The sequence below is a fragment of the Brachionichthys hirsutus genome, chromosome 2, assembly GCF_040956055.1.
Source record: "Brachionichthys hirsutus isolate HB-005 chromosome 2, CSIRO-AGI_Bhir_v1, whole genome shotgun sequence".
NCBI classification, from domain to species: domain Eukaryota; kingdom Metazoa; phylum Chordata; class Actinopteri; order Lophiiformes; family Brachionichthyidae; genus Brachionichthys; species Brachionichthys hirsutus.
The window spans coordinates 1,514,150-1,532,100 of record NC_090898.1 but is presented as its reverse complement, the minus strand read 5'-3'; the positions used below and the strand labels follow the sequence as shown (position 1 = coordinate 1,532,100).

Sequence of the window (17,951 nt, the reverse complement as noted above, 5' to 3'; positions counted from 1 at the left end):
ACAGCAAGTCATCCACATCCTGACGCACCAAAGCAGCCCCAGACCAGCACACTCCCACCACCAAGTTGAACTGTGTCTTGAAATAATTTAGATGCCTCTGAAGTGGCCTGTTTCTTTATTGTGATCATTTGCGCAGAGACAATCAACACCATGGTCCATAACAAAGGAAGTCAGCCCTATTTGAATATTTGCCCTACTTGTAAAGGGTAAGTACAAATGGAAGGCATTTGTGTCCGAGGCACACACAGCCATGTGTGTCTATGTTGTGGTTAGTCATAGAACAGGCATGGATGTATCCTGCCTATCAAACACTTTTGTGATAGCCCATAACCCTCCTTTTGGCTTCCTAAAACAATTCCCACTGTCTTTCCACATTTTCTGAAACCGTTCTTCTGCTTAATTTATTCTGAATGATTATTTCCAGTGGAATGTTGTTTGAAATACCCCAAAAAACGTGCAAAAATATGCATGAAGTAAACGCAGAGTCCGAGATATTCATATACTACATAGATAGACTGTCACTGTAGGCTATATTGTTTGTGTTGTTTTCCTGGGTCGTCCTCTAGTCCTGTTCCCTGGCAGTTCCATCCTCAGCATCTTTCTACCGATATAGTCCCCGTCTCTCCTCTGGACATGTCCAAACCATCAAAGTCTGGTCTCTCTGACCTTATCTCCTCTTATTGCCTCATTTCTAATCCTATCATAAAAAACTGCACTTCCCAGAATTCACTTGTTGCATAAAAACCGTCATTTGGTTATGGGAGAAAGGTATATATGAAGCCAAATATATATATATATATAATTATAATTATAATTTCTACTTAGAAATGCATGGCACATCAAACTCAAATCTAAATAAAATTGTATTAAAATATTTTCCTCACGACAAACGTCGATATGACGAAGCGGAAGTCGCTCCGTCTTCCTTTCCGCCATTCGGTGAGCGACGGGAGAGGGTGCGTTTTCCTTCACGCTCCGCATTCTGTGCTTAAATGTCTTTTTGGCTCCGTGATTTGAAACTCTGACTCGGTGAAGTAAAACGTTCGTCCTTGTTGGTTACAGGTTGCGACGATGGGCCGCCGACCAGCCCGCTGGTAAGTTCGACGCGACGTCGCTTCGAGAACCGCGGACGGAGTCCTGCTCGGGAGAAAATGGCAGCCGAGCCGCTCGGCGCCATGCGGGCCGCGCTAGCGTGCCGGCTCGCTAGCATGCGGGCCGCGCTAGCATGTCGGCCGCGCTAGCATGTGGGCCGCGCTAGCATGTCGGCTCGCTAGCATGTCGGCTCGCTAGCATGTGGGCCGCGCTAGCATGTCGGCTCGCTAGCATGTGGGCCGCGCTAGCGTGTGGGCCGCGCTAGCGTGTCGGCCGCGCTAGCATGTGGGCCGCGCTAGCATGTCGGCTCGCTAGCATGCGGGCCGCGCTAGCATGTGGGCCGCGCTAGCATGTCGGCTCGCTAGCATGCCGGCCCGTTTTCTGGCCGGCTGTAGCGCACCAGAGCCGGTGTGGTTTTATATCGTGTACTTAACGCTGGCTTTTATCGGTATTGTCACAATATTTGTGACACGAACACATTCCTTTAAGCGACATTAGCTAATGCTTTCAAAGCTAATGCTAACCCTCAACTTCGTCCGTCTGCCCTCGTTCAACGCACAGCCGCGACCCGAATCCTCTTCCGTACGTGACCGGATTATCCGAGTCCTGCCGGCGTGGCTGCTGATGGCGTCACAATGTAAAAGTGTATAAAAATGGAAAAGCATTTTCTGAATGAACTACGAGTCCAGATTTTGGAGAGCTGGCGCTAAACTGCGAAGCATCCTGGAAGCTTCACGTTGAACTAATTTTGTAGTTCTTTACTATTCTATACCGCAAATATAAGGAAGGAAGAACTGGAAGACCAACGTGGCTTTACGAGCTAGTGTGGTTTGCGGGCTGGGGGGGGGTCATCAAAATATAATGAGGGTGACGGTACACTGAGAACGGTGTATACTGATGCTGCCTTGCCTTTGGGTTGAGGCAGGGCTGTCGGTATTTAGCTCGTTTCACTCACTTTGAAACGCTTTCAGTAATGTGTGAATTTAAAACCTGATTGTTTGACCCTAATTAGTCGTACAAACGGTAACGCCCATCCCTTCTGTCGCCAACAGCTACCGTTACTGCAAGAACAAGCCCTACCCGAAGTCCCGCTTCTGCAGGGGAGTTCCTGGTGAGCGTTTAGGACACCCGGCGGGGACATTGTCCCAGTTGTCCGTCCTGCAGCTTATTAAGCCGACCAGTTCTGCTGCGGTGCGGTTTTGGTGCGCAATGGCTGCAGAAAGCAACTCTGTGGTTGTGTATGTCCTCAGCTGGGAGGTGCTGAGTGCTTTAAGGGACCGCCGAGACACTGGTCATGTGACCGCCGCCCCCCCGGATCCTTATCGTTACGCCCGTTTGTGCTTCAAGGTGTTTCCGTCTGATGAACTTTGTCGATCAGTCCTCGATAGACCGTAACAGAGCAGAGCGTTAACTGATGGGGGGGGGGGGGGGGGGGATGATTCGGTTTCACCGGCTCCCACGGAGAACAGAAATGATCCGTCGGTGATAATAACTCGACTTCCTGTTTAGATCCCAAAATCAGGATCTTCGACTTGGGCAGGAAGAAGGCGAAGGTCGATGAGTTCCCGCTGTGTGGCCACATGGTCTCTGACGAGTACGAGCAGCTGTCCTCGGAAGGTGAGGCGGTGGCCTGTGTGGGGGGGGGGGGGGGGGGTTATTCAAGCTAAAATGCTTCACGCTGACCCTTGTAAATCTGTTATCCCCCCCCAGCTCTGGAGGCTGCCCGTATCTGTGCTAACAAGTACATGGTGAAAACATGCGGGAAGGATGGTTTCCACATCCGCATGCGTCTGCATCCCTTCCACGTCATCCGCATCAACAAAATGTTATCCTGCGCTGGGGCTGATAGGTGAGGGGGTTGTTGCTGAGGGGGGGGGGGGTGGTAAGCATCCTACAACGAGCTCGCTCTGAAACGCTCCTTCTCCGGTGTTCTGGTCTCAGGCTCCAGACGGGGATGCGCGGTGCCTTCGGCAAGCCGCAGGGCACCGTGGCTCGTGTGCACATCGGTCAGGTGATCATGTCGGTCCGCACCAAGGCCCAGAACAAGGAGCACGTGGTCGAGGCCCTGCGCCGCGCCAAGTTCAAGTTTCCTGGACGCCAGAAGGTAACCCTCAACGATCAGGAAGGGTTCGGGTTCGACGCCGGCCCGTCGCTTAAGCTTCCCGCTGGTGCTCTGCTGGCCCCCGCCCCCCCACCCCCTCGCTCTAGGCATCTCCCATCGGTCCAGATGGAATCTCGTGTCTCTCAAGTCGCCTGTGTTCGTGGTGAACGATGCGTCACGGTGTTGGCTGCGTGTCGCTCGGTTGAAGCCGTGAAGAGAAGATGGCGGCAGGCAGGAGCTCGCATCCAGATTTGTGCTGGGATTTCACGAAATGCTCGTCTTCTATTGAACAACTCCAACCTTACCAAGCCGGGTTGTACGGCGGCTAGCGTCTCAAACATGAAATAGATGGTTACCGGCACTAAAACCATCGCTGTAATATAAAGTAACGGGACACGGTTGTACTGAAAGTTAGATCGACCAGCTTGAGGAACGGAAAGATAGAGCAACAACAACAACATAGGCGCAGCCTGGTGATGTCATAAGCAGGCGACGCCTCCTCAAAGCTACATGTCGTAGTTCGACGGTTACGTATGGAATCGTGCAACTGCCCCGTTGAGGATCGGATCAGAGTGCGTCCTGTCGGCGGTTTATCAGAGCAGGGATTCGTTTGGCCGTTTCTCTCATCAAGCGTTTGCAGAATTCTATCGCTCATTTATTTATGCAACGATTTGTTTTTCTCCTGCAGATTCATATTTCCAAGAAGTACGGCTTCACCAAGTTCAACGCGAGCGACTTCGATAGCATGTTGGCCGAGAAGCGGCTGGTTCCCGACGGCTGCGGGGTGAAGTACATCCCCAGCAGGGGGCCGCTGTCTCGCTGGAAGGCGCTGCACGCCAACTAGCGCCAGCGCCGCGGGACGACCAATAAATGGCTTCGGTTACCGGCGGCCTCGTGTTGCTTCTTTACTGCGTTTCTAACGGCCGATCGCCCCACGGGGGGGGTTACAGGGCTGTCCTGCCACAAACACGCCACCTGTCTGGGGCGGGGGGTCGGCGGGGGTATGTTTCTGCCCCAAATTCTCAGACTGACTCATCCTGAGTAGACGGTCCTTAAAGTACACAATAAAAATACTGTGCAGCGGGACAACGTGTCTGAATCGTGAGTATGAAGCTCGGAAGTGGACGTGAGTGGAACACGGTGACATCTGGGGGGGGGGGGGGTCCGTAGTCAAACCAGATGCAACCAAAGCACACGAGTTACTGTTTAGTGTCTGGGAGGGCGGAGGATAGAAACGTCTCTGAGCTCAGTAGTTCAAAGCTCGGTTCACAACTTCCTCAACGACTGCACGTTGTGCACCTGAAAAAGAAAAAGTTTCAGTCTGGTCGGTGTGGACGTGATGTGTCTGAGTCGTGTTGCTGGGCAACCAGGCAAGCCTGCACTCCCAGCAGCTTGGACTGGGCCTGGTAGGATTCCGCTCTGGCCTCAGGACGATGCAAAGGACAGGGTGAAGTGGAGACCCCAAAGAGAACGAAGTCGTCCACCGTTCTGATTCCTCGCTGGTTTATCCTCCTCACTATCCTCATTCTCCAGAGTATCTCTCTAAACGCTGAAACTATTGAGGAGCTGAGATGTTTCTGAATCAGGATAAACGAGATATTTATAAATGGAGACGAGTCTATCAGGATCAAAGCCGTTCTGATACACCCTCCTGTCCAGACGGTGGCAGCAGTGAGCTGGAGAGCCCTTTGACTACCGCCATCATAGAAGAAGACTGAGGAGGAAAACGTAGAAGAAGAAGCAGGAGGCTGCTGCAGTCTACATAAGACCTCTGCGTGCGGGGCTGGACGCGCACGCGCACCGCTGACCGTGGTTCTTTTTAGATTATAATGTAATAACGCCTTTATAACCCGGCTAAAACAGCAGGCCATCCTGCCCCTTGACTTCCAGAAACACGACGACTCGTTGTATTTCCATCACGTTCAGGCGAAAACCACTATTGTTAAAATGATAACATGATTTCTGCCTGTCGTTAATTCCTTATCATTAACGCTGATCTGGGGATTAATCTACACAAGATGTGTGCGGAACCGGAGGAGGAGCATCAGGAATTATTTTAGCTAAATGCTAATATTGGCTTGCTAGAATGCTCGCGTTAATGTAGCACTACGAGTATTTATAAATACTTAAAGGACTTTAAAGTCACATGAGGGTCTGAACAAAAAGTTTATACCTCTCTATTTAATAGATGTTGAAACAAATTTTGAAATGGAGAGAAAAAAAAAGTGCTTTTTTTTCTTTTGTCAGTATATTTCTTTTGTTTTGGTCACCACAACAAAAAACAGAAGAAGAAGAAAAGTCCTCAGGAGTTACTGCAGGTGTCAAATGACCCGTCAACACAGACGTGGTCCTGAAGCAACGAACCCTCCTCTCGTCTCTCGTCTCTCGTCCCTCGTCCCTCGTCTCTCGTCTCTCGTCTCTCGTCTCTCGTCCCTCGTCCCTCGTCCCTCGTCTCTCGTCTCTCGTCTCTCGTCCCTCGTCTCTCGTCTCTCGTCTCTCGTCTCTCGTCTCTCGTCCCTCGTCTCTCGTCTCTCGTCTCTCGTCTCTCGTCCCTCGTCCCTCGTCTCTCGTCTCTCGTCTCTCGTCCCTCGTCCCTCGTCCCTCGTCTCTCGTCTCTCGTCCCTCGTCCCTCGTCTCTCGTCTCTCGTCTCTCGTCTCTCGTCCCTCGTCCCTCGTCTCTCGTCTCTCGTCCCTCGTCTCTCGTCCCTCGTCTCTCGTCTCTCGTCTCTCGTCTCTCGTCTCTCGTCTCTCGTCTCTCGTCTCTCGCTGAGGGGGGGGGGGGGGGCTGCATGTCCTATGTTGTGTGGTACCTGTATGTGGTCCAGCTGTGACTAATGTCGCGTCTCCCTCGTCTTCACAGAGAGGAAGCCGAAGCGGAACCAGGAGAAGCCGCTCGTCCAGCGAGGACAGCGACGCAGACACCGCACACACCTGTCCCCTGCATCGACCAGGTAACGCACACACCTGTCCCCTGCATCGACCAGGTAACGCACACACCTGTCCCCTGCATCAACCAGGTAACGCACACACCTGTCCCCTGCATCGACCAGGTAACGCACACACCTGTCCCCTGCATCGACCAGGTAACGCACACACCTGTCCCCTGCATCGACCAGGTAACGCACACACCTGTCCCCTGCATCGACCAGGTAACGCACACACCTGTCCCCTGCATCGACCAGGTAACGCACACACCTGTCCCCTGGCAGCAGGGCGGAGCTTCTGCATCGTGATGCGTTTAGCCGTTAGCAGTTATTTCACTGTGTTTCGATGTGAATCCTTTTTTCAGGTGACGGTCGTCTGCATCGTCTTCCGCAGACGGTCACCCGCAGTGACCAGAGCAGCGCCCTCCGCAGGTTGGAGGTGGTGTTTGCTCCCCATCAGGCTCGGGACGGGCGTGACGCCGCCGTCTGGAGGGAGGGGCTCCGAGGAGTCACAGACTCTGGGCCGTAGACTGTATGCAAGCACGCCCATGAATATATATGTATATATTTATACACACATGTATATAATAGACTGTGTTGGAACTGAATCAGGTAAAAGTGTGCAGACACAAGTTTTCATGTTTAATAAATTAATCATTCCTTTGTCATGTCATTTTGATTGATTGTAATTTAAATGATGATTTTTTCTGCTGCTCTGCGATCAATTGTTTCTATTGGTTCAAACGATGCTCTCGTTCAGGCGGGTTCCAATCGAAGAAGAAGAATCTCTTTGGCTGAAATTTGTTCTCTGCCTTTATCCAATCCTCCAAGGGAACGGCAGGCTGGCATCGCTCGGCCCTACGATGAGATCTGGGCCCGCCGAGCCACCGTACTGCCTGTAAAATGCCCCCTCAGAGCTTCCTCCAACCTTCACCTGCTGAAGATCCGGCCCCTCCGAGCTTCAGCAGCTCCCAACGCCTCACGATTGAGTCACGGCTCCGACTGAAGGCCTCCTTAAAGGATCGTGGCTTTTGCCGCCGGGCGTCTGCTGCTCCAGCAACAAGCAAAGTTGCTGAAGAGAGAAGCTCATGAGGAAGCTCAGCCGTCTTCATGAATAAAGATGAGGGGAGCAGCGCTGTTCTTGATTTCAGCTCCGTTTGCTCCCTGAGGAGAGTAAAGGTGATCATTTACTAAGATGCAGAGTTCAGGTAAACGTAATACAACGTTTCATCAAAGGATCTTTTTAGTAATTGCATGAAAGTTTTTTCTGGATAATGTAAGCAAAATTACAAGATGGCGTCCCCCCCATCTTGATCGCGTCAACGCATCGGAGTAACGTTCAGCATCAGTTCATAAGCAGGGACGGACAGATGGAAAGTAGCCTTTGGCTAATTCTGCCATATTTACATTTAAACGTTTCTGATTCTGATATTTTATATACGAGTGTCTGAGAACTGCGATAACTTGTGGAAAAAGAGTTTGAAGGATGAGAGCATTGAATGACAGAAACTAGTTGTGATGAGAATCATGAGAGTTTGTGCAGCCGAACAAACCTCGGCCCAAGCTTTGTGTTTCAGAAGTGAATTCTCTCTTTCGTTCACCGCGTTGTCACGCAATGACCGGAGGAATATAATCTCACCAAACTTTATATTGTAACAGTTCTCGTTTCAGCGTCCGGCGGACGCTACAATATGATGCACTTGCAATAGCTATTAAACAAGCATTACACCACCAATATCTAATAATCGCTTCTGTCGTTCGCGTTCACGTTTTTTTGTGTCATGATTTCCACATTCTTGTTTTTTAATCGGGGTTCTTGGTCTCGATGCGCCGAAGCCGTTTCGAACCCTTCCCTGCTCGTTAACGGAGCTGATCAGCTGTTGATCAGTGTTTTGAGTCCGGCTCTTTTCCCGGAGGTCGTCGGCTCCTCCTCCATTCGCAAAGAAGCTCTCAAAAGACGTTTTTTTATTATTATTTTATTTTCGCGAGTTCGCGGTCTGTTTTTAGTAACGTATCACCGTAACCGCGTAAAGTATAATAACAATTTACAGACGAATGTTACGGTGGAGTACATCCGGTCGTTTTTCAAAATAAAACATCTTTTTTATTTATTTATTCATTAAAGTTAACACGTTTACCATTAAGACAAACACTTCCGCACTAAACTATCACGTGACACGTATGGACCAATCACCAAAGCTCATTTTTAAAGCCATGGCGCTTTCATCTCAATGTTTGTTGGAGGTTAATTTCAGAGCTTTGATGTTCACTGCCCTGCCTATATAAAGCCCAGCCCAGGCAGTCAGAACCTCATTGCGTTATGATTGCTGGTGGTGTTTGGAGCTTGGTGTCGTGTTTGGAGATTGGTTTAGTGCTTGGAGCTTGGATAGTGTTTTTGGATATTGGTATATCCTTTTTGGATTAGGTTTGTGTACGGACCTAACCCGAATGCAGCAGGCGAGTTTCAACGCCATGGCCGATGGCCCGGATCCACACGGTAATTTGCACCATTAGCTCATTTTTGTATTTTACACATTTCAGACGATTGACTCTGATCCTGTTTCTGTAGTTGGAGATAACCGGGTGACCAAGCGATGGAAATCCCCGGGTCTTCTGCGGTGGTTGCGGCGGCGGTTGCACCGGCAGAAATACAAGATCTCTCCCGCGGCTGAGCCCATCTCAGAGGTGAGATAATCGATCATTTAGTTGTCTTGTGTTTTTTATTGATTTATTTACTTATAGAATAGACGGTGCAAACATTTCTGTCTTCTCCCTGACTGAGTTAAACTTATTAGCTAGGACAGTTGGACTAGTTACCATTGCATTGTTCATTTTAAAATCAATACATTTGTTTGAGTCTTTAATGTCTTTGCCAAGTAATTTATTCAGATTTTGCCAGTTTATTTTTGCATTCCCCTTTGCTTCCACAATGATATCCATAAAGAATTTTTCTTTAGCCTTTCACAGACTTTGAGTTATTTTATTTCTTAAACATGTAACTGTTTGTCTTTCTGTAGTGAGACCAGTTTTAAATGTTTTTTTAAGTTGTGGTCCATTATTTTCCTGCATTCATCGTTTAACCAAGGCAATGAATTCCTTTATGTTATTGCAGCATCCGGCTCAGCTCGCCGAAATCCCGGCTGAGCCCGATTACACCCCGGCTGAGCTCGCCCAAATCCCGGTTGAGCCCGATGACACCCCGGCTCCCATCTCAGAGGTGAGATAATCGATCTTTTAGTTGTCTTGTGTATTTTATTTATTTATTTACTTATTAATTTATTTGATAGGGACAGTGCACGTTAATGAACATCTTACAGACGCATCTAATAGACGTAATATGCCGGATTTTAGCAAAAATGCTAGTTTACATCTGCAAACATGGAATGACATTGGTTTTCTATCAAAGACCTTTAACGATTCTTGATAGTGATTCTATGATTTTGCATGTATTTACACCTGCCAGCGACCAACATGTAATGCAATATTCAATGTGTGAGAAAATCATTGATTGCAGAAACATTCTAGCAGCCCAAGTGTTATGAAAGGTCGTATTTGCTTAAAATTGTTCAGGTTGAATTTCACTGTATTCTTATTCTTTTAATGTGGCTCTTGAGAGATAGTGTGGAATCAAGTGTCACTCCGAGGTACTTGCATTCAGAGACAATTTGTAGTTCCTGTCCTCCCAAAAATACACCTGAATGTTTGATGTCCAGAGGTTGCTTTGAGAACATCATACAAACAGTCTAACGTTTTAAGTTGTGGTCCATTATTTTCCTGCATTCATCGTTTAACCAAGGCAATGAATTCCTTTATGTTATTGCAGCAACCGGCTCAGCTCGCTGAAACCCCAGCTGAGCTCGCAGAGTCCCCGGCTGAGCATGCAGCGACTCTGGCTCCCTCACGGCAGACACCGCCTAAAAAACCTCCGCGGATATTTGCCTACCCTTCCCCTGTGATCCCTCGGCCGATACTCCAGATCCCTTCCATGGAGTTCCCTCCGCCGATATACCAGCTCCCTCCCGAGATGTACCATTTATTTCCGCGGATGTTTCGGATGTTCCCCTTCCCTTTGGTGGAGGTCCCTGCGGGGAGAGCCACGCTCCCTCCCGTAGAGACTCTGGCTCAGCCCGCTGACCCCCCGGCTCAGCCCGATGACACCCCGGCTCCCATCCCAGAGGTGAGATAATTGATCATTCAGTTTTCTTGTGTTTTTTATGTTATTGCTGATCCGGTGCCCCCCCCCCCTTCAGGGTTTTATGAATGAACATGTGTTTTTCTCCTTCTTCTCCAGCCGGCGTTGAATCAAGCAGCGACTCCGGCTCCCCGGCGTTGGTGGCGGCGACGGTGGTGGCGATCGAAACTCCCTCACCTCTAGACGGGAAATAAGTGAAGAAACGAGTCGGGAGACATAACACAGCCGAATCACAACCTCCCAACTCGCCAGAACAATCCACCGACTCTGCGAAGATAAATTAGCTCCACCAGCATAGACCCAGCCCCCCCCCCCCGATAAAGACCCACGCCCTGGCTCCCCCCAGCGCAGAGCCAAACTCCCCCCAATGCTGCGACCGTAGGCTGGCCCGGGACGTACCTCCGCCTTGCAGCCAGCCGTTGGAAACCACACGATGGAACATGAAAACCTATAACAGAGCGGGACGCCCCGGAAGTCGTCCGACGTCCTGGGACAGACGTCTGAGAACAGCTGAGCAAACACCCTTTGGCCTTTCTCGATCAATATCAGTCTTTGATCGGCGTTTGTCTCCTGGAATACGACTGGGACGAAGGTGAACACATCATCGCGCCACTACGCCACCATTAAGCTAACATTGGAGAACCTCACTGTTTAAGTGTTGCACAAGCGAAGCAGTGAATCGACATAATCAGTCACAGCTGCTTATAATGCAATTACATCCTAATAACCGAAGGCCCGCCTTGAAAGGAGCGACATTATTCACTCTCCTTAAATCTAACATGAGGCAGCGACAACATGGGAGCGCCGCCAGATATAATCTGAGACGGATTGGACTCTAATGTGTTTGGGAAGAAGGAGAAGTTAGGAGTGGCGCTCTGACCTTACACTATTACATCCCTCTGAGTACCGCGCACTCTAAAGTATGTTTTATTATGGAGACATCTGCTAGATTGGACAGGATTGGGATTGAAAATCATCTGAATTAGGATTTAATTTCACTTAAAATGCGAGTCGAGGGCTGAGTTTGGCAGAGACAAAAGACAAAAGAACTACAATGTATAGGACTTTATACAAATGAATGTCGCAGCAATTAAATTAAAGAACAATTAAAATATTAATTTTAATAATTAAATATGTCTTTGTCTGAGAAAGTCAGTACAATGTGATATTAGCCGGCGTGCAAAATAACAAGACCCAGGAGCTAAAGTAAATGCATTAAGTTACATTTTTAGAAAACAGATTTTCAATCTGTCGCTGTAATACCAACAGCTGCATTATGTGTTTAAAATATAGTAAAATAAAATATAGATTTTATACAGCAAAGCTTTTAAGACGCATGGCTGTGCATGTGTGTTCCCTTGTGTTTGCTCACTCAACCGGCCCTGCAGGTTTTCAATGACGTTTCCACAGCTTCAGAACCACCTCTCTGCATGTCGTGGCGCAGTTCCAAACGTCCGTCCCCCCCCCCCCCCTCGCCATGGCATTCTTGTAAATGACATTTTGTCCCAAGTTATGTATTGTAAATTATGTATATATTTTGAAATAAAGTGCTTTTCTTTTGTCAGTATATTTCTTTTGTTTTGGTCACCACAACAAAAAAACAGAAGAAGAAGAAAAGTCCTCAGGAGTTGCTGCAGGTGTCAAATGACGCATCAACAACACCGGCCTGGCATGGGGTTCGAACTCGCCTCGTTAATTCTCTGTTTTGACCGGAGGCGTAGCTCCGCCCACTGAGACTAGCCCAGCCAATGAGGCTCCTTTCTGCTCTGTTTCATTGTACTGAGCCAGCGGCCATGCGCAAATGGCTCCAGAGGAGGGCAGCGCTGTGTCAGTCTACAAGCAGCCTCAGCGGCGGGAGAAGTTTCCGGCCTCGGCAGCAGCTCAAGCTCCGGTAAACAGCAAAGAGGCTTTCTGGCGGCTTCCGGTCTCACCGGCTGTCTGGAGAGACTCTGTTCTGTTCTCGTTACCGGAACGCGGTAGCAGCTGGAGCTAGTGGAGCTAGCTTAGCCTGCTAGCCGGGAACAACGAGGCTGAAGGCTCGTTGCTGCTGGGCGGAGTCAGAATGAGTGACGTCCGGACGCTGAGAGCTTTCGTCCGGCAGCGACTAACTGCTGCTGCTGAAGACATCATCGAGCAGCTTGAAAGAACGCTAGCGAGGTACGAGGAGCAGCTTCGGGGGGGACAGAAGCTGCTGGACGCTGTTCTGGGTCCTCGAGTCCACCTCCGGAGAGCAGGTTGGTCCAGTCTGGTCCTGGTTCTGGTTCTGGTTCTGGTTCTCACTGCTGGGATGGAGCTCGGTACATTTGCTGAAATACTGTTGGGGTTAAATCAAAGGACCATGTTTGTGTGTCTGAGTTCAGGAAGTCCAGCTCAGGGGTCCGTTCTGGTTCCTCCACATGCAACCAGTCCAAGGGCTCGATCCATAAAGCAAATAAGAGCGGCTGGTGCTGGTTGGTCTGTCTAGATCCGGTTCTGTGAAGTCCAGCAGAGGTTCAGTTCAGTTCCTGAGGAAGGCTAACGATCTGTTTAAGCAGAGGTTCTGACCAGAGACCAGAAGGTTGATGTTCACTGACTTTAGTAATAATAACACTAATTAATTAGAAGCAGAGACCTGCATGTGTTTAGGGTTCTAGTGGGGCAATACGGGATAATCATCTCTGTAAGGTAAGGAGGGGCCTGGCCGGTGAGGGCTTTAAAAGTGAGTAGAAGGATTTTATATTCAATCCGTTCCCTAACAGGAAGTGGAGACGCCAGAACAGGAGAAATGTGTTCTCTGTCTGGTTCCTGTTAGAACCCGAGCTGCTGCGTTCTGGATCAGCTGGAGATGGTTACTTAACCCTGGTATTACGTTGTTTATGTTAGGGTCATTTTGACCCGCACTGTGTAAATCCACTCAAGACAGTAAAACAAAACGGGTTAAACCAATAACATCTTCATTTTAGATTATATGGACATTTAGAAAAGAGACGTACAATACATTTTTAATTTCAACGCTATCGTTAAGAACTATTTAAAGTTTTTCCCTCTTCATGAACACTTTTTTTTTTTCATTCGACTTGCTCCATTTCCTCAGATTTTCAATGTTCAACAGCTCTGGTGTCGCGGTTGTCAAATCGGATCACACGAGATCTCATGTGGAATGTCTCCAGAGACATTGTTGCTCGAAAGGCTGGCCTTCCATTCCCTTCATTCCACAGACTTGCAGTTGCTTCTCCCTTTGACCTGTAGACTCCAGCTAATACCAGAATCCCGATGTAAGCATGCAAGTCAGTCTGATCCAGTGGCTTCCATTTCTCTTGAAATACACGCCTTCCCTCCAAATTGGTCATGTCCAGTATTATCTTCTCTATTGGTGGGGATATGAAGAGCTGAAATGCTGATTGAATATCATCGACTCGTGTGACAGCAGATCTTGTAGGACCGGGAGTCTTTTTGATGACATTGGAAGATGACGGTCCACCTCGGCTTTGGTGTGGCGCTGTTGACTTTATATTACCATCTTTAGATGCCCATGTCCCCTCTGTGGATGATTATTGCTGCATTCCTTGGTTTTCATCTGATGGAGAGACAATGGCAGACTCGTCCTCTGAATCCTCCTCATTGGAGGAAAATTGACAATCTGGATCATCAATAACATTGTCCCGGGTCTCTGAAATCTCTTCCTCTGCATCACTATCCCAGTTCAAAATCTGTGCCAAAGTAGCATCAACTGTAAACCTTCTGGAGCTCATTTTTGGTGTGTTTGTCAAAGAGATGACATGAGAGCAGTGACAAGGACAAGGGAGAAAAGGTTCCTCCTCTGCTCACACCTGGGTCTCTGTGTCTAAATAACTATTCAGAGGCAGTCAAAATGCAAATAATTGGGCAATCTAAATAAAGGACATCAAAGACATCAATGTTTATTTTGGATCTGAACAGCTTCTTACCCTCATTAAAGTGTCCGGGTCAAAATGACCCTAACATCATATTTGTATGCAAACTCTGCACAGACATTATACTACACATCAAGGTGTCCAGATTTTACACACAAGTTCATGACCCAAGACGAGGAAAAGTCACAAAATTGTATGACGAAAAAGAAAGAATAAATAACCAGTACTTTGGTCAACACAAAAACTGAAATGGGTCAAATTGACCCTTAACATAACACAAGGGTTAATAGACCTTTTGGGGCAGCCGGACAGGAAGGAGTTGCAGTAATCCAGTCTGGAAGTTACAAAAGCATGAACAACTTTCTCTGCATCTTTTTGGGTTGGTCGGAGCCTGACCTTTGTGTTACAGTCGACCCTCGATATAATGCGGTTCATCTTCCGCGACTTCGCTGCTTCACAGAGTTTTTTAATGCAATTTTTCTTTTTCTTTCTCACTTGAACGCACCTTGAAGCGGCGCAAGGACGAAGAGGCGTGGTCGGAGGAACTGAAATACGCGCGAGTCGCTATGAATAATTCCTCGTGTTCAACCTCGTAGGTTGATCACTAAAATTACATTCGTTATTTCTAAAAGCTGTCATATTTATTTGTTAAGCGTTTGTTTAATAACACTCTTATTCTGTGTAAAAAGAGGCTTTTATTTTGTAGGAGCATAGACGTCACGTATGACGTCCCTTTTAGGTTTCGTTTCTTCCTGTTGATATACGTAGCTGCGCTGCTGTTCCGAAACAATAGTTTCATTTTCTGTAGCTTTTGGCAGAATAAAAATCAGGACAATCTTTCTGAAAGTCTTCAAGGAAATCAAATTCAAAAATCTGATTTCTATGAAAAAACACATTTATCAGTTTGAATCTTGCATAACAATTAATAGGCCAATCTGAGCAATTACAACCAAATATAAATGTATGTATTTATGTCTTGTTTAGATGTTGAATTGCTGTTGGCCACAAAAGAAGAGGTTGACCCTGAACGGCACGACTTCAGACCCAATCTGGACCAGGACGACCCCCCAGAGCTGCACCACATCAAAGAGGAACAGGAGGAAGTCCAGATCCGTCAGGAGAAAGAGCAGCTGCAATGGCTGAAGGAGGAGGAGGATGATGATGTCACAGAGTTAACATTCTCTTCAGTCCCTGTGAAGAGTGAAGAAGATGATGGAGGGAAACCTGACTCCTCACAGATTCATGATGAAGAGATGAAAACAGAGGCTGATGGAGAAGAATATTTAGGCCCAGAACCAGAGGAAGACGAGATGTCTCACTCCTCTGAACCAGAGGACGGGGACAGGTCTGACCTGGAGGACACCAGTGAACCTCAGTCAGACTTGGAGCAGTTGAGAAACCGCAAAGAACCTGAATGTAGTACTGAAAATACACCAGTTGGCTCCTCTGAATGTGTTTCAAGCTCTGATGACAAGAAACATCTGCAGGAACAGAGTGGAGGCCGAACAGCAGTGAAACCATTTAGTTGTTCAGTTTGTACAAAGAGTTTTCCATTTAAATCAGTGCTTCTCAGGCACATGAGAACCCACCCAGGGGAGAAACCTTTCAGTTGTTCAGTCTGTGCTAAAGGATATTCACACGATGGAAGTCTAAGAGAGCACATGAGAATCCACACGGGAGAGAAGATTTTTATTTGTTCAGTTTGTGCTAAAAGATTTACACGGGGTGGATATCTAATACAGCACATGAGAACCCACACAGGAGGGAAACCTTTTAGTTGTTCAGTTTGTGCTAAAGAATTTAGACCCGGTTCTCATTTAGAGAAACACAAGTGTCTTGGTGACAACAGTTGAATTAAATGAAAGTGCCAGTTTGTGAGCGCTGTGTGATGTGGTGTGTATAGCTACACACACGCCATCTGTCTGGTGAGAATAAAGTGGGGCGTCTTGGTGCCAGAGATGCTTTGCCCCAAATTCCAGACTGACTTGTCAATACCATTAAAAGCAGATTGAGTTCCATCTGTATAGATCCAGTATCTGCCCACATCTGGATCAGCTCAGCTTCCTGGAAATGCGGCATCGCTGAGTTCCTGTTCAATCGCGAACGGTTATTTAATGATCATTTATTCACCATCTAATTTCATGTTTTTATTTATTTAATGGACGCTTGTCAAATAAGGAAGAGCCCATCTCACCCAGGCTTTGTCTGACTCAGTTCACTCGCATAAAACAAGTTCATTATGGCGTAAGCTCAGTTGCTATGACAACCTGTTTGTGAACGAAGTTTGGTCTTTGTTGCACATGGACCCAACAAGAAGATTGGACCTTTGGTGTGCTGCTGTGTGACTTCGCTCCATCACTGAAGTTGCTTTGGCCTGTTGCACTTTTCGCCACTAGATGGCGCCTTCGGGTTTCCTGTTAGAACAGCCTCTGCTCATGGTCTGTTCTCTATTGACACAATATTTCTTGGGTTGTACTGGTCCTCACTGAAGAACGGAGACCACAAGAAGCCAGAGCAACAGACGGGATGGACTCGTCGCTGTCTAACTTGGCTCACTGTGCTCTAAATGCCACGTATGAGCTCTTTCATGTGATGAAAACAGAGGCTGATGGGGAAGAATATTTAGGCCCAGAACCAGAGGAAGACAAGATGTCACACACCTCTGAACCAGAGGACGGGGACAGTTCTGACCTGGAGGAGACCAGTGAACCTCAGTCAGACTTGGAGCAGTTGAGAAACAAAGAACCTAAGGGTAGTACTGAAAATACACCAGTTAGCTCCTCTGAATGTGTTTCAAGCTCTGGTGATGAGAAACATCTGCAGGAACACAGTGGAGGCCAAACAGCAGTGAAACCATTTAGTTGTTCAGTTTGTAAAATGAGTTTTCCATTTAAATCGGTGCTTCTCAGGCACATGAGAACCCACCCAGGGGAGAAACCTTTCAGTTGTTCAGTCTGTGGTAAAGGATTTACACACGGTGGAAGTCTCAGTCTGCACATGAGAAAGCATAGAGGGGAGAAACCCTTCAGTTGCAGTTCTTGTAATAAAAACTTCACTCGGGTTGCTTATTTGAAGAAACACAAGTGTCTTAGTAACAACAGTGGATTAAATGGAGATGCCCCTCCAGTAGGGGTGTTTCCCCTGATCATTCATTTAGGTGGTAAACCAAGCGGGGCCCCCCACCCCGTTCAAATAAAATTGCAGTCTGCTGATCAGTGACTCTTCTGTTCTGGTTCAGTTTTTTTCGGTGCAATTGTGCCACATAAAATGCAAACTACAGCGCTATACTATAGGGCAGGGGTCGGCAACCTGCGGCTCTGGAGCCACATCCGGCTCTTTCTTTCTGGTGAGTGAGTCAAGAAATCAATAATCTGCTGGAGGTGACTATTGAAAGTTATTTGAACTCTCTTGTTTTTTCCAGCATGTGCTGACATGTTGATCCCGGCTACATATGGATCAGGATCAGCACTGGACAGCTCCACAGGTAGCCGGCTACATATGGAGCTGTCCAGTGCTGATCCTGAAAGTGACGTCTTTTCTGCGGCATTGACTCGGGGAATGTTCTTTATCTTGCCCACTTCGGGTTTTTTTTTTTTGGCTCTCTGACTTTAGAAAATAAATGAGTATTTAATCAACTCATTACGTGACATGATGAATATATTTGTCCAAATTAATCCATAACTTGACTGTATTCGTAAAGTACTTTTTTGTAGGGGCAAGGGGACGGTCTCCAATATGCTGTAATAGGACCTACAGCCCTGTTGGGGGCA

The 17,951-nt window shown here is 47.6% G+C and overlaps 2 protein-coding genes and 1 non-coding gene across 3 annotated transcripts; all 3 read left to right on the top strand.

Annotated features, from left to right (window-relative positions):
• The first annotated feature begins 917 nt into the window (after positions 1 to 917).
• Positions 918 to 4,076, top strand: rpl10 (ribosomal protein L10). The gene is made up of 7 exons (XM_068744822.1): positions 918 to 956; positions 1,063 to 1,094; positions 2,145 to 2,203; positions 2,602 to 2,709; positions 2,803 to 2,941; positions 3,034 to 3,196; positions 3,882 to 4,076. The coding sequence occupies exons 2-7, from the start codon at positions 1,072 to 1,074 to the stop codon at positions 4,035 to 4,037; spliced, it is 648 nt and encodes a 215-aa protein (XP_068600923.1). The 5' UTR covers positions 918 to 956; positions 1,063 to 1,071; the 3' UTR covers positions 4,038 to 4,076.
• On the top strand, positions 2,251 to 2,383 carry LOC137909921 (small nucleolar RNA SNORA70). The gene has a single exon (XR_011106030.1). It is a non-coding gene; the product is annotated as a small nucleolar RNA SNORA70 (small nucleolar RNA).
• Positions 4,077 to 12,371: 8,295 nt separating the features above from the next.
• LOC137902647 (zinc finger protein 3 homolog) lies at positions 12,372 to 16,116 on the top strand. The gene is made up of 2 exons (XM_068746741.1): positions 12,372 to 12,543; positions 15,166 to 16,116. The coding sequence occupies exons 1-2, from the start codon at positions 12,372 to 12,374 to the stop codon at positions 16,032 to 16,034; spliced, it is 1,041 nt and encodes a 346-aa protein (XP_068602842.1). The 3' UTR covers positions 16,035 to 16,116.
• Positions 16,117 to 17,951: the final 1,835 nt, after the last annotated feature.

Coding starts and splice junctions, on each gene's coding strand:
- rpl10 (XM_068744822.1), top strand. CDS start 1,072: ATGGGCCGCCGACCAGCCCGCTG. Junction 1,095..2,144: donor GGCCGCCGACCAGCCCGCTG/GTAAGTTCGACG, acceptor TGTCGCCAACAG/CTACCGTTACTGCAAGAACA. Junction 2,204..2,601: donor CTTCTGCAGGGGAGTTCCTG/GTGAGCGTTTAG, acceptor CTTCCTGTTTAG/ATCCCAAAATCAGGATCTTC.
- LOC137902647 (XM_068746741.1), top strand. CDS start 12,372: ATGAGTGACGTCCGGACGCTGAGAGCTTTCGTCCGGCAGCGACTAACT. Junction 12,544..15,165: donor AGTCCACCTCCGGAGAGCAG/GTTGGTCCAGTC, acceptor TGTCTTGTTTAG/ATGTTGAATTGCTGTTGGCC.